Source organism: Onychostruthus taczanowskii, unplaced genomic scaffold, assembly GCF_017590055.1.
Source record: "Onychostruthus taczanowskii isolate IOZ18803 unplaced genomic scaffold, ASM1759005v1 scaffold104, whole genome shotgun sequence".
Classification (NCBI taxonomy): domain Eukaryota; kingdom Metazoa; phylum Chordata; class Aves; order Passeriformes; family Passeridae; genus Onychostruthus; species Onychostruthus taczanowskii.
The window spans coordinates 711,776-726,479 of NW_024496968.1; the positions used below are offsets into that span (position 1 = coordinate 711,776).

At 38.9% G+C, this 14,704-nt stretch overlaps 1 protein-coding gene across 4 annotated transcripts in view; it reads right to left on the bottom strand.

Moving 5' to 3' along the window:
* Window positions 1-14,486, bottom strand: part of ARID4B (AT-rich interaction domain 4B) — an 88,162-nt gene extending 73,676 nt beyond the window's left edge. For 3 of the 4 annotated variants that reach the window (XM_041413917.1, XM_041413926.1, XM_041413900.1), the window contains exons 1-2: window positions 14,244-14,486; window positions 13,153-13,214 (exon numbers count right to left, since the gene is read on the bottom strand). In XM_041413917.1, coding sequence (XP_041269851.1) covers window positions 13,153-13,158 — 6 coding nt within the window. In that variant the 5' untranslated portion in view covers window positions 13,159-13,214; window positions 14,244-14,486. Of the gene's footprint in view, window positions 1-13,152; window positions 13,215-14,011; window positions 14,194-14,243 lie in introns of those variants that run through there. The other variant, XM_041413909.1, reaches the window with a different exon arrangement.
* Between the last annotated feature and the right edge of the window lie 218 nt (window positions 14,487-14,704).

Sequence of the window (14,704 nt, forward strand, 5' to 3'; positions counted from 1 at the left end):
TTAAAGAACTGCAGGTAATTTCTAGATATTGGAATATATACATACGTGTTTCATATAGGTATAAAAGTAAGTGTACACTTGACCATTATTACCTTCACTGCACAAATTTTTAGAAGTAAAAATTACAAATATTACCATTTACAGGTATATCTATCCTGGTCTCTCTGATGATACAGTCTAGATGTATTTTTTAGCGTCCTGATGATAATCCTTTCCTTTGTGGGTTTTTTTTTCATCTTTTGCATTTAACAAATATTCATTTTTCTCTCCAAACTTCCTGTGAATAAGATTCTACTTTCTAATAAAAAATTATTTTACATTACATTAGCTAGATACAAAGCGCATACAATAACTACATGCATGCAAAGTATCAAGAGTGCTTCCACCTTGGTCCATGCAGAGGCTGTATTTTCTAACATCTGAAGTACAGTCTTACAATCTTTGAAATGATAGTAAATTATACTGCAATACAAATATCTATCTCCATACTGTCTTTCTTTTATGGAAATATGGAGATCAATCTTTCTGTAAAGATATTACACCTTTCAAAATAGTAAAGAAATTCTTCAGCTTCCTCTCCCAGTAAAAAAAAGAAAAATGGGGAAAAAAACCTCAGGTAAAAATTTAAAGCAACCACAACTATTGCATGTGCAAAGAAAAAGGTGACTATATATATATACAGATAAATAATATTACATAAGAAGAGTTGGATTAGCCAAAGTTTTTCAATGTTCTGATTTCCCCCTAATATTCTAATGAAGCTATAGGTCCCTGAATAATGAACAGGACTATTAATATCTAGATTTTTTAACTCTGTCTTCAAATCTCCTTAGAAACAGGCTACAGAATCCATGGCATTACATTAAAGACAATGAGAGACAAGACACAAACAGGGTTAAGGAGAAGTGAAGTATTAGCATTACTATACCCACACTTGCACTATGTAGAAGCAGCCAAGCAGCACAAGAAACAATTAAAATTAGATTCGGTCTGCTACTACAGAAAAATAGTTGGTTAAGAGTACAGATAGCTTCCAGTCAAGAAGAGCAGATTGGTTAAGATTTTAGCTATATAACCAATTATAATCACATAATCAATAATCTGAGTCTGAAAAAGAAAAAATGCCACATTATTTTCTGTTAAATTTCACCTTTCTTACTGGCACCTATTGGGCCACTGCTGTCAGGTGAAATATCCTTGCAGAACACAGATGTCTTAACTGAGCTGGATACTGGTCAGCTGGGGCAGCAAAGAAATTAGTACCACAAATAATTTACCAAGGAAAACTGCAATAAATTATAACATGCTAACAAGCAGACTATTTCTACTACTGAATAAACTTGATTTTCACTTATGTAATCCTCTTCCAGAAAAATATAAACATTATTTTCCACAATACACTTTTCTTTCAAATGGACAGTTCCTCAAACTACTAAGTAAATTGTAAATCCTTCTTTCACAGTCCATGGTAGAAAAAACCAACAACTTATTTGTATATCCCACTTTCCCCAGATTAAGATAAATAAATGCCTCTTCTAGAGTTAGATGTATGTAACTCAGTACAATTGCATATGGGTTAAAAAAAAAGTGAGGACTAAAATTTCAAGACCACAGTTTTTATGTATCTTTTTTCATCATAAAAAACTACAGTGTTTCTTTAATAATATTCTTCTGTGAGCTAGTTTTACAAGTATCCAAACTTGTAGGAATACAATTCCTAACTTACATAAATTTAACAAACATAAGCACACATGCAAACATCTCTCCCATCTCAATTCACTTTTGGAAAATACTACTGGCCAAATACTCTTGCATGGTCAGTAGCAAGCATATTAAAATAAGAAATTAATGATTTCTCTTTCTCATTGCTCTCCCCAACAGCATTCATCTTGCAGACTAAGAGTTCAGTATTTAAGTTCGTGAAAGGAGGTTTGGGGGGAAAATGCAAAATGTAGTAAATGTGGCAACTATTCAGAATAGTGATGCAAGATTTTCCATCAGAAAACACCCAGAGCCAACCAAGCCTGCAAGCATTAAAAATAAAACAGATATTAAGAAAACAGAAATACCCAGCTGAAGACAAGTTTGGAAGAGATTTGTCAAGCACTGCATAATTATTGAGACATATTTTAGATGCATGCTACACAGAAAGTGTTAAGTGCCATTGTGGAAATATAGGGAGTAAAAACAATATATGTGCAGTTAGTATTCAGCTAGGTTGCCTTTCAGACTTCAAGGAATTAAAGAACCTAAACTACTTGTTTCATACCTTTTATCCAATTTATCCACCCAGAATACTTCTGTTTCATTGACTACTCATTGCTGCACCTGTTTCCAAAATACCTTCAGCTGGCTTAGCCTGTGACTAATGGCAGCCATTTCCTGGGAGTGACTATTTAAAGAAAGATCCTTGCTCACATTCCACAAAACTCTTAAAGATATTAAAGAACAGAGGATAAAATTTTTGAAGTTGTATAGGTAGCATAAGAGTCTGTTCACTACTTTCAAGTGTGCTGAAGCTATTATGCAAAGCCCAAGTTTTTTCTTAAAAGTCTTTAAGCCTCTTATACTAAAACCTTCATTTTTTTAGCCTCTTTTCAAATAGTAACATTTAGGATTACTCAAGTGAAAGAGAAAGTCTACCTTAAGTTTTACTTGATAGACTTTTGTATGTCAACAATTCTAATGTTACTTTCCACATCAAACCTTGTTCTGTTCTCGAAAGTTGAACAAGAGGCATCTCAAGAGGTTCTAAGACACAATGCTAGAGTGTCAATGCATCTCTATAAAATATCAGTGTCTCCATCAAATCACCAGGTTACAGTATCAACTTCATATGCCAATGAAATTCTAATTAATTATATGTTCATGATCGATTTTTTTTCCCTAAGCCTAAGAAGATAATTGAAGAGAAATTCTCAAATACTTGGCTTAAAGGATAAACCTAATCTTCCAGTACTACTGTATGCCAAATCAGCCGAATGTAGTATTAATTTTCACAGAAATACTGTGCATCACCCTGCTAGAAGAGGAATACCCAGCTAAAGCATTCACACTGGCCTTACCAAGCAACTGATGTGCCCACGTGCTACTTGGCTGGAATGTTGTTTCAGTGGACACAAAAGCTGTTTGAAGAGAAACTGCCAGAAAAAAAAAAAAAGGAAAGATGGTGCAGTTCCTTTAAGATTGAGGAGTTTTTTTGTAAACACACATCCCATCTGTACATCACATTAAAGTATTGCAGTGGTTTGTGTTTTTTTCCCCAGGTTCAATTCTGAGCAAACATAGTAAGGATACAGCAGTAAGATAGCATAGTTCTGGAATTGTATCTGGATTTGTCAGGAATCAACTACCTTGGAAGGAAATTTATTATTTCCTTTTGGGGTTTTGTTTGCTTGTTTAATATATATATGTATATTTATATTAAGATCTTAAAAGCAATTTGTTTCCTCAAAACTCCAAGTAAATACAATACACATAAATAGAAAAACTTGATGAGGCCAGCTTAATCATCATGGATCATTTTTATTCCACATAATAAATGCTATGTTTAACATTTATTGTCAGACCATAATTAGGATTTCATTACACCATTTCAAATGTTCAAGTAAGTGCTATTGCAGAGGAAGTTACTCAAGTGACAAAAAAGATTCTTCTCTATTTTAGTGTAAAAAAGAGTATGCATAATTTTACTGAACTGAAATCAGTGCTACTTGGGCCACAAATAGAAACATTTCACATTTAAAGTTGACCTACTACCACTTGAGTTGCTCTCTAGATGCTACCAGTGCCACATACAACACCAGTGAAAAAGTCTGTCATAGCAGGACATACACCTATGTCTCTCAAATATATTATTATTATTATGCTGTCACCAAAAGAGTATTTGTCTTACAATACAGAATGTAACAAAAGCAGCTTATTCACTTTACTTGCATCTAAAAACCTAAATCACCCTGCACTGGCAAGTGTACATATAAATATATACTTTTTAAATGTACAATGTAAGAAATAGAAGATTTTATTTTAATAAAATGTTTATGAAATGTTTATAAATGAAATATGTTTAACTTATCAATCCAACATTTTGGCTTGCATCAGGCAAAGTAAAATTAAATCAAATCAGAATATTAGTTTCAACAGCCAAAGAGCTACTAGCAAAGAAAAACTGAATTAGTGTAGACAGGCATCTAATATACATCCTAATACTTTCTGGAACTTCATGTTAAATTATTCCAGGGAACACACTTGGCAGGAGTCTTGGCAGTCCAATTCCAAAATGTATAAAGAATATTAGAATATATTTGAAGAGTGAGTTTGCAGGTTTCAACCCATGTATCCAATACAGTATGTCACCAAGTGACACAATCTTTTGTACTACTTGAATTTTAGGAATGTAAATACTGCAGTAGTAATCTGTGAGTAAAGGAAAGAATCCAAGATTTAATGTCTTTTAAATTGTCCAGCATTGCAGGAAAATAGGCAGGAAATTCTGCAAAGAAGACAAAGACACCACACAGTTACCTAAATCATGTCCTATGTGTAAAGCTATGTGGATTGTCATTGTAAAGTTCTGGAAGAGCACCTCAGAATGAATCTGCATATAGAAAATGGAAATTACTGGAAGTTGAATTATTGTCTCCATTTTTGTCTCTGTTCCAGGCAGCAAGGTATTGGTACATATCAAACTCTAATTTCCAAACAGTACTGCAGTCTTACTTACGCTTAAGTATTTCACTATCTCCCTTGATGCCCATCTAGCAGGGCAGCCTTCTAAAGAAACTGAAGTGGAAATTTATAAAATTATTGCTATGTTTTCAAAAATGCATTTATATTTATGGAAGTACAAGGATTAAGAAGGATATATATTTTATTCTTAAGTTTAGTGATGTAATTTGAAGTTACATTCATTTAATATTGCAGCAACATCTCTCTTTCAATAAGCAGAGCAGTAAAATAAGTTAAAAAGTCAAAACACATTTTCCATTACAAATTCCTGAATTCTGAAATGCTGGTATAACATGTACTCATTTAAAAAAAAGCCTCAATCCCTTATTATTTCTCCCAGGAAAAGAAGTTATGCCAACCTAAGTGTCACAGCATTAACAAAAAGATTAACTTAACACTTTCACTTAAATACTCAAAGTACATTGGAAAGTCTCTTTCACCATTTTAAATTAATTTAAAGTATTCTTTGAAATCTTAGAAGAATGTATTCCACATTTTTTTTATAGAAAACACGGAGTGGACTATTTTAAATGTACAAATGAGATTTAGCGCTTGCAATCTGCTGTTGAGAGGACAGCTCAAAATAGGAAGGAAAAAAAAATATCACAGTGGATCAGGTTGCTCTGCCACAAACTGAAACATTTTTTTTTCAAATCAGAAGAGAACATGAAAAAACAAATTACTCCCTACTACATTATTTATTACAGCTGAAACCTTGCATCAGATGTACTTGGATCTGAATTTTGCTGAAGTCAAATCCCATTTCCCAAATCCCATTTAGAAGGATTGTCTTAAATGATGAGGAATACTAAGTTAGAGGACACATAAGAGGGAAAAGGGAAATGATCACAGATAAAAGCTCAGCTAGAACACTAGTTCTTAGAAAGATAGCACATCATCCAAATATCTGCACTGAGTTGTGGTAATAAGCAGAAAATGTCACACACCTCACTCTACCATCTCCAACTGGCATTAACACCCAACTGTCACCAAGTCTCCACTTGTCTACCCATAAATATAGAGGCCTTCTTAACATACACAAAAAAAAAACCCTGGAAGTTTTACTTCAATTCCCTTCAACTTCCTTGTCACAGTGATGCAATTTCTCCCCAAATTATCATTCCCTATTGTTTTAGTTTGGAATAAAGGTAGCACAATTGCTTAAATCTTCCATCCATTGCTAAAAGTACCTATTGTCAAAATGTATTACAGGCATATAGAGATTGTCATCTTCATAGAATAGAAATCTAATATTTATAAATATCTTTCTACAGAAAATTATAATACCAACTGTTTCTCTAATTTAAGTAGAAAGAGACATAATTGTTATCAATTATACTCTTTCCAAATGCTGAAGAACTTGAAGGAGGAGGGAAAACAAAGCTTATACCGGCCTCCTTAAAAAATTAGGTTTTTCACCTGATACCATCTCTTATTTAAGACCTCTCTATTTTTTGAAATCAATGTTTATCATATTGAAAATTGAATTTTATTAATTCCTTTCGAGACACAGCATCAATTCAATTAAATATTTTACTCAATATCTTCTAGAAAATATGGACTTCAAACCTGTAAAGAAGTCTGGTGTTCTAGGTATCAAGAAAGCATACAAAAACTTTTATGACAATTTTTCCTGTAGAGAGTTTACAAAATGTTTAGCCTAATGACTGTAAACTGCTAATTTGGCAGAGGGATGGGGAAGGATGTGTGTTCACGTGCAGTTTAAACGAATCGTAATCAGTCTTGGTGCACTTCTGCTTTTGTGCCCTTTCTTCCTCTGCCAGGCATCAGTCAGGACAGGAGCAATCTGCAAGTGAAGAGTATATGTATCTGATTGTTTCTAATTTCAGCTAGTTCCGTGTGCTCTGGCACCACACAAATGGACTGCTAGCATGGAAGACAGTGAGAATAAATGGCTAGGAGTGGAAGAAGGAGAAAGGACATTCTTCCATGACCATACAATACCTTAATTTGACTAACTACTTATGAAACTAAATCCTTTACTTCAAGTTCTTGGGGGACAAACCAACAGATTGACAGCAAAGTCCTCTGCCCAAGAACATTGTTATTCACATTAGTCCAGCCTGGGTGATCTGCTCTGCAACAAAGCTCTACAGATGTCTGCATTCACACTTAGCTTAAATGACAACTGATGAATGCTGTCTCTAGTTACTCCTTAAGGAGAGCTGTATAAGTCACAATCAAAGACTACTTAAACTGGGAGGTCTGGATGCTAAAAAGTCTTTTCTTTGGTGTACTGACTACCATTTCACTCTAGAGCAAATAGAGGCTCACAGACAACAGCAATGGGAGCAAGTAACTCCATGTTAACTGGAACGATGCCTTTTCCTACTGCTTTCACAGACAGCAAGGAAAATGCCTTTTCATTGTTCAGCACAATTTTCTTCATAGTGAAGACAGGTTCAGGTACCCCCAAAACAATACTTCATATTCAATTAATAGATACTCACTCAGGAAGTCACTGTCACACAAGTGGTCACACATAAAGCAGCTGGCTCATCTCAGTCCTAATTTTCTACAGGTAACTCAGCAACACCCTCTACCACCCTGCTCTGACATTCTCACAACTGCCTTTCAGAGCTTGCTTACTTCTTGCTAAGCAGGTCATGACTGCTTTATAGTCTACCAAGAAAAAAAAAAAAACCACAAAAAAAACCAAAAAAACCCCACCAACAAACAAACAAAAAACAATAGTGCTCTCTTTATTGAATTTCTCCCCTGGTTCAAACTAATCTTCAGAAGGAAAATAGATGTCTTGTCAAGTACTGAATATCAAAGTGGCTTGCTGTCTTCTCCTTACTTGAATTCCCTGAAATATCCCCTCATCTGGTCACCCCATGTAACAGAAAAAAAGAACAAAAAACCCAACTACCCAGATTTATGACTTTCCATCAAAACCTTTAAAAATAATTATGGTAACACATATTAAATCACTAACATTTAGTTTATGCATAGGACTAAACAATTTTTCTCAGTTCCCTGGAGGCCTTTTGAAGTCTTCTAGAAGTCTTTAAACACCCATTCCATGCACATATCCAAGCAAGATAGGAAGCACAGTAACTGGACAACACCAAGTGCTAAGTGGAAAAGGCAAAAAGTGGTATTTTTTACTGAAGTACACCAATTAAAAAGCAAGCAGCCACAATACTTGACTTCTCAACATTTCTCAACTGTAACCTGAATCACATTTAAGGCAGAAATAGTTCTAGATCCATGGTTTTCAGCTTTGTACATTTCCGTAAAAACAGCTGAAGGGCCTATTAAGTAGAAATGCAGATAATCCAACTGTTGCATTTCACAACAGGTAGTGAACAGAAAGTGGGTTAACTACTTTCAAGTAAGTATGAACTCATAAATAATCAAGCATTTGGATAGCTGTGTATAACATTAGGGTGCCAAGTTAAGCCCTAGGTTTTTCTGTAAAATTTGTTACCTTTTTCAATGAGGTCACCTGAAACTCCCTTTTATTCCTTAGCTTATTAGAAAAGCATGTGTTTCTAAGGAAAATGTGTGTACCTGTAGGATTTAAACAAAAAATTTGAAACCAATTTGTGACAAAAGTATCATTTCCACCTTCTCAAATTCAGCACTATCTTTTTGGTTTACTCAATCAGCAAAGCATTCAGATTAAGTATTTGATAGCGACAGTAAAGCTTAATATATCAAAACCTTTGCATTTTGTTTCAAAGGGCTTTTCAACTACAACACAGAATTTCTTTGAAAACAGACATGCAATGTGTATCACAGCATGCTTCTGCTCTGCACGTATACAATGCTTGTTTTGGATTAGAAAGCAAACTGAATAACCATCCCAAAGTGTTCCAGCGAAGATATGCACATTCATTATTCTGCCTACTAACATTTTTCTTAAGACAGTATGCTCATACAATAGTTATGCTGCCATGAGAACATTGATCCAAAAATCCTTCACCAACTTTGAAGATAATAATACAGGCAACTTAACTGTACTAATGCTCCTAGTTTACTACAACTTCAGTTTTCTCAGTGTAAGATGGCCTTTAGACCACTATGTGGTCTAATTAACTTAGAGCCCTTATAAACCAATACAACCATTCAACAGCCACATACTAGCCATGCAGATTTGAATTCAAGACTTCCATGCAGTTTAGCCACTGTTAAATATACAAAGACTAGCATTTAAAAAGTGCAAATAAACCATTTCAAAATAACATAGATTATTCCAACATGACTTGTAATTGCTTGGTGCAAGTCGTGTTTGCTTTCCTTTCTACATAATTATGCAAGCACGAGGAAGTCAATAACTGCCTCTGATCACTTGTTCAAACTGGAACATCAGGAAAGAATTTAAGAAAATAATTTTTCACAATGTAAAAACAAGTTATAGAGTAAAACCACATCTTAGGACTTACCTGTTCACCTGCCTCCATCACAAAAACTATTCTAATGGTACTCTTCCCTTAGAAATCTCCATTTCTGCTGTATTTCAAATTGTTAACCAGAAAGTGAAAGGTCACTACATTCCACGACTGGTTTCCAGCCTGCATAAGGCCAATAGGTTTTTCAACTGACTTGTGCTCAAAGTTGGAAATCATTGGCTGAAAAGTTTGCTAGATATTTTACTTTTGTCTTCAGCCATACTGGCAGAGAATATGAGCAATGGTCTGGCACACATTAAGGGAAAGCAGCTACGGCATCAGTGTGCACAAGTGATCTCTGTAGGTAGCTGGAGAGGTCACTAGGACAGACTACTGAAACAAAAATATAAATTCAGGAAGAATTAAAACCAAACCAAACCAAACCAATCTACAATAAAGCATAGGCATGGCTTTCCTAATTTGTTAGCGTGGCAACTTTGAGCAAGCATCCAAGAACATCTAGGATTACCAACGACAAGTATCAACAACCATTAAATACTTTGTACTTTACAGAATGAAAAACATTAACATGCAAATAGTATCAAAACATTTAAACAATCATTTCAGATCTCTTAATTCAAAGAGCACTGCTCTAGCTTCTGGGACATCTACTCTTTTGATCCCCACTCAGCAGTGAACTTTTTAACTGCAGTGGGTATATGACCTTCATTCACATATTTATATATCAAACAAATGCCATGATACATATTAAAAAGCTCATGAGCATTTGCAGCAGTTCTTAGTACAAATCATTGGTGAAACCAAGCTTGTGTTTATTTCTCTCTTTAAAAGCAGACACTTTGCTTTCAGGGAGTTTATTTCCTGATTCTGGGGCTGGAAAAAAAAGCACTCTATAAGAATGCTTTTACATATATTCCTACCTACTTAGTAAGCAGTCATTTGATGGCATGCAATTACTTTTTAAATCATCAAACAGATTCTACACTCTTCTGACATGTACTTAATGCAAAAAGACCTTATACAAAAGGTGCTAAATCAAACAAAACCCCCCTTCACAACATGCAAGCAATTCTAGCCATTATCTACACAACTGTACTAACTATCAGAGGTCAATCACACAGGAAAACAAAAACTATCAGAGGTCAAAAACACAGGAAAAAGCCTGATTTAGTAAAACATCACAATAATAAGCATAATTCTATTAAGACTTGAACACTTCTTGTAAGACATATTTCAAAAGTGTGTTTTTAAGTGGTCTTAGCAGTCCATGGGAAGACAACTTAATAGGCTAAAGTTACTGGTTTATATGAGGGACTTTATTTCCTTGGATTAAGTTGGGTTATTACAAGGAGAGCAATTATACCAACAGCTTTGGTAATCTCTTAGCAGGCAGCATACCTCTCTTGTGTCAAAGCGTTGCGAAATGCAAGAACACGAGTGACTTACAGTTTTATGTCAATATAATTGTTGGTGCTGTTCCTAAATATACCTCACTGTGTTTTACAAAGAAAGATCAACATTTTATCCATACCACACAGGTGGGGGAAAGGAGTCAGTAAAGTTAATTGAATTGTTCAAGTTCACGTAAAGAGACAAGGTACCGACAAGGAATCCAGTTCTAAGGCTCTGTGCACCAGAATCCACAATGCTCTGCACTTGAAAGAATGACCAAGGCATAAATCAAAACACAGGCCTCAATCATGCAGTCAGAAGCAAGTCTGCATCAGCAGACTCTAAGCAAGACTAAGTCTTAAAGGATTAAATCCTCTATATGCTGAAGTGTCCTTGAGTATCTAAAGAATGTACTCTTTGGATAACTTAAAAAATAAATGCACAGAAATATACAGTCATATTTAAACAGTATCTTGATCTAATATATCAATGTTACCTTGAAGCAATACAAACAGAAAGCTAATAATTCTCTTAAGCATTCTCCTTTACTGCTTCTTATTGGACTAGCTTGTATCCTAGTAAACTTAACTAATAAATTACAAATTTAAGCCAGCCAGAAGAACTGATCCACTGTATAACTCCTATAATCTTGGTTAGGTTGTTGAATCTTAGAATTTCTTTGGAACCACAATTCTGTTAAAAGTTTCTCTGTAATAACTAAAGCTTCAAAGTAATGACTTACAGATTAACCTCCCTTAACACTACAGGGCACAGTAAATAAAGTATTGGAGTTACTTCAAGCATATGTAAGTTTAACACTACACACACACACAAACTGCAAAAACTACAGACAAACTTAGCACCTGAACACTCTGACAGAATTTATCCTAACTTTAAAAATAAACATGCAATAGTAGCACAAACTTTACTGACTAAGTAAGCTCTGAGGGTTTTTTAAAAAAATACGGGTCTATTAACAGGTTTTTGTATTTATTACTCTAAATTTAATCATCTGTTATACATTCAATTCAGCCTGAAGTGGATCTGTATCACTGTTTCACAGAACACTTTGCGTTCTACTTGTGATCTGACCTCCTCATGCTCCCAACCGTCTATCTACATATTAATATGGCTCTAAAACCTCAGTATCTGAACCTAATCACTATGGTAACTGTAAGATTTGTTTGTATTGAAAAAGAATATTAGAAAAGTATGTAAATTTAACTGTCATTTAAATAAGTGGTTTTTCCTTCTGGGGAAAAAAGCTCCCTATACTGCCTCCTATTTATCTTGCTTCCATCTCCAGTATCCCCACCAGGCAATGAGCCACATTTGGAACGCTCCCTATCATACAACTTCAGCAGCCTGTTGTTGTAAATTCATAAATAGTTTACTTTAATAAGACAGACGTGTGCAGTATTTTATATCTTAGCACTTACTAAAGAAAAATCGCAGGGCAATTAAAACGTGATTTTTAAAAAATACTGTCATAAAGTCACCAAAGTAAAAAAAAACATGCTAAACCTTTAACAGCTGTACAGAAAGACTTCACTGCTCAGCAACTCAGAGCAATCTAGAAATTAAAAGAGTCTATTTCATTTACTATTTCCAGCAGTGAATATAGTACTGAGTGCACATTTTACATAATACTTATTCACACACAGTAGGCAAAAACTCTGATAGTAGAAGAATCCACATACAGACTGCTCTTTTTTATTAACAAAAAACAAAGAATTGATGCATCACAGGTTTGTAACAATTGGTTTTTTATAAGACTTACAGTATTTTTAAATGAGATTTACTGCTGCCCAGCAGGACCGGGAGCTGAATTACATGGGGGAGATGGTAACACGAATGGCAGTTTGAGCAAGACATATCAGCAAAACGGTAAAAAAAAAAAAAAAAAACCTAACAAACGCAGTTGTTAAAAACTACTTTTAGGTACACAGTTCTTGGCCACACACAGAAGAAATCATTCTATTTCACCAAAACGATCTGTTTTGCTATTTAGCTTGCGTAATATACCAAACATAAATAGTCTAGAAAGGTTTAAGAGAAGAAAAATGCATGACAGTGAGGTACATGAATACTACACAGCACCGAGAGGAAAATTAGAACCTGTTTGAAAATCTTTCTGCACCTTACAGCAATCTTTTCACTGCGGAGAATCACTTACTTGCACCCTCCCCGACCACATCGAGATTACTCATTCAACAAAACTCCTACTGACGAATAGAAACTAAGTAAATCTACCCTCTATTCAAGTAAACAACGTTGTAGAGCCAGCATTTCCCCCACAACGTTACTTTCTCGAGCAGGATGAATGTGCCCTGCTCCTCCATGAAGCAAGCTCAGCCCAGGCAGCCATGTCCTTATTCTCCTACAAACAATGTTTCTGAAGGAGAACAGCCCCTGTTCGGGGAACTTACAGCTTCCCCCAGCATAACGCGGTGGAGCAAGGCCCGCCCCGCGATCAGCGAACAAGCCAAGGCACCGAAACACGGCAGTGGGGGCGAAGCTGCCCGCAGTCTGGATCTGCACCAGCACCGAGCCTCGCACCGGGGTCGGGACAGATGGACTGACAGATAGGACAGCATTTTTCCATGCAACTCTCCCTCCCTTCTCCTCCCAGGCACACAAGCGAGTGTTTTACCTTCATGATGAGCTCAGGCTGCGGTAAAAGCCTCGATTGTGGCTGAGCGGCCGAGGCTGGACCTGGAATTTAAAACAAAGCGCTAAGGCACCGCACCAGCCGCTCGCACCGGGCGGGGGGAGGGGAGCCAAACATCGGGTGGGGGCGCTGGGCTCCTCCCGAAACTCCCCCTTTCCTTCCCCGGATCCCCCCTTCTCCCGCGGCTCACCCCCTTCCCTCTTTCCTCGGCCGCTGTTTGCCCCCCCGGCTCCCACACGCCGCGGCTTCCCCTACACTCGCTGCCACTGACGCCATTTCTGTCAGAGGAGGAGAAACTTGCCACAACAACAACCCACCCCCGGCTGCCGCGGGAGGGGGAGGCGCCCCGGCCGCCTCCCCGGGGCGCTGCGCCCCCTCCCCGGGCACCGAGCGGCGGGAGGGCACCCGCGGGGGTCCCGGCGCAGAGAACACCCCCTCCTCGCTTTACCGCGGGGAGAGGGAGAGAGAAGAGGAGGGAGGCTCTTCCTCCATTGTACGAGGAAGAGTGCCCGGGTGCACGGCGGTGGAGCGGGGTGCCGGGAGCAGTCCCCCCACCCCGACACACACACACGCTTTTGTAGGGGCTGCGGCTCCGGATCGCGGCGGCTCCTCCTCCCTCCGTCTCCCCCCCTAAATAAAGGAAAGCCCTGACTCCGCCGCAGGAGTTTCGGCAGCAACAGCCGCAACTCCCCGGCTCGGCGCAGCGGGTCCGGGCGGGGGGAGGGAGGGAGAGCAGGCAGGAGGCGGCGGAGGAGGGGAAGAAAAGGAAGAAGAAGAAGAAAAGAAGGGAGCGGGGACGGGGAGGGAGGAAGGGAGGGGGGCGGGGAGAAAGGGGCCCGACCTGCTCGGCGGGGACACGGAGCGTGTGTCTGTGCGAGTGTGGAGGAGGGGGCTCCGTCCCTCCCGGCAGAGGGGCTGGAGAAGAAGCCGCCGGTCCCTCCCCTCGGCCCGTCACTGGGTGTTTGGGATGGGGGGGGGGAAGACGAAGCCGAAGCATCGGCGAGTCCCGCCGCAGTCTCGCTACCAGGACGCCGGCGGGGCACGGGGGCTCCTTCTCCGCTCGGCGCCCTCACCTTTGTTCCGTGGCGACCGCCCGCCCGCTACTCCCCCGGCCCGAGGCAGGGGGCACGGAAGGGAACTGGATGAAGGCTCCTCTCAGCTTCGGGCACCCCCGGCCCCGCTCAACGCTGCTGCAGCGGCTCCGCTGGCGGCGGCCCCGCACGGCGCGCGGAGGGGCCGATCCGTCCTGCGCGGCCCCGGCGGCAGTGACTGCACGGCTCGGTCCCCCTCCCCCTCCCGCACCGATGACTGACTGACGGGCGAACGGGAACGGCCACGCCCCCTTCTCCACCTCCCCCATTGGGCCGTGTCCCGCAGGGCCCGCCTACCCCGCAGTCCCATTGGCCTTCGTGTCGGAAATACTGACATCATTCTTCTCCACTTCTATGGAAACTGAGACTCGGCGCCGAGGGTACTCATGGGGAACGCGGTTCTTGCTCAGTGTGAACAGCATTTCCGGCAGGCAGCGCCGCTC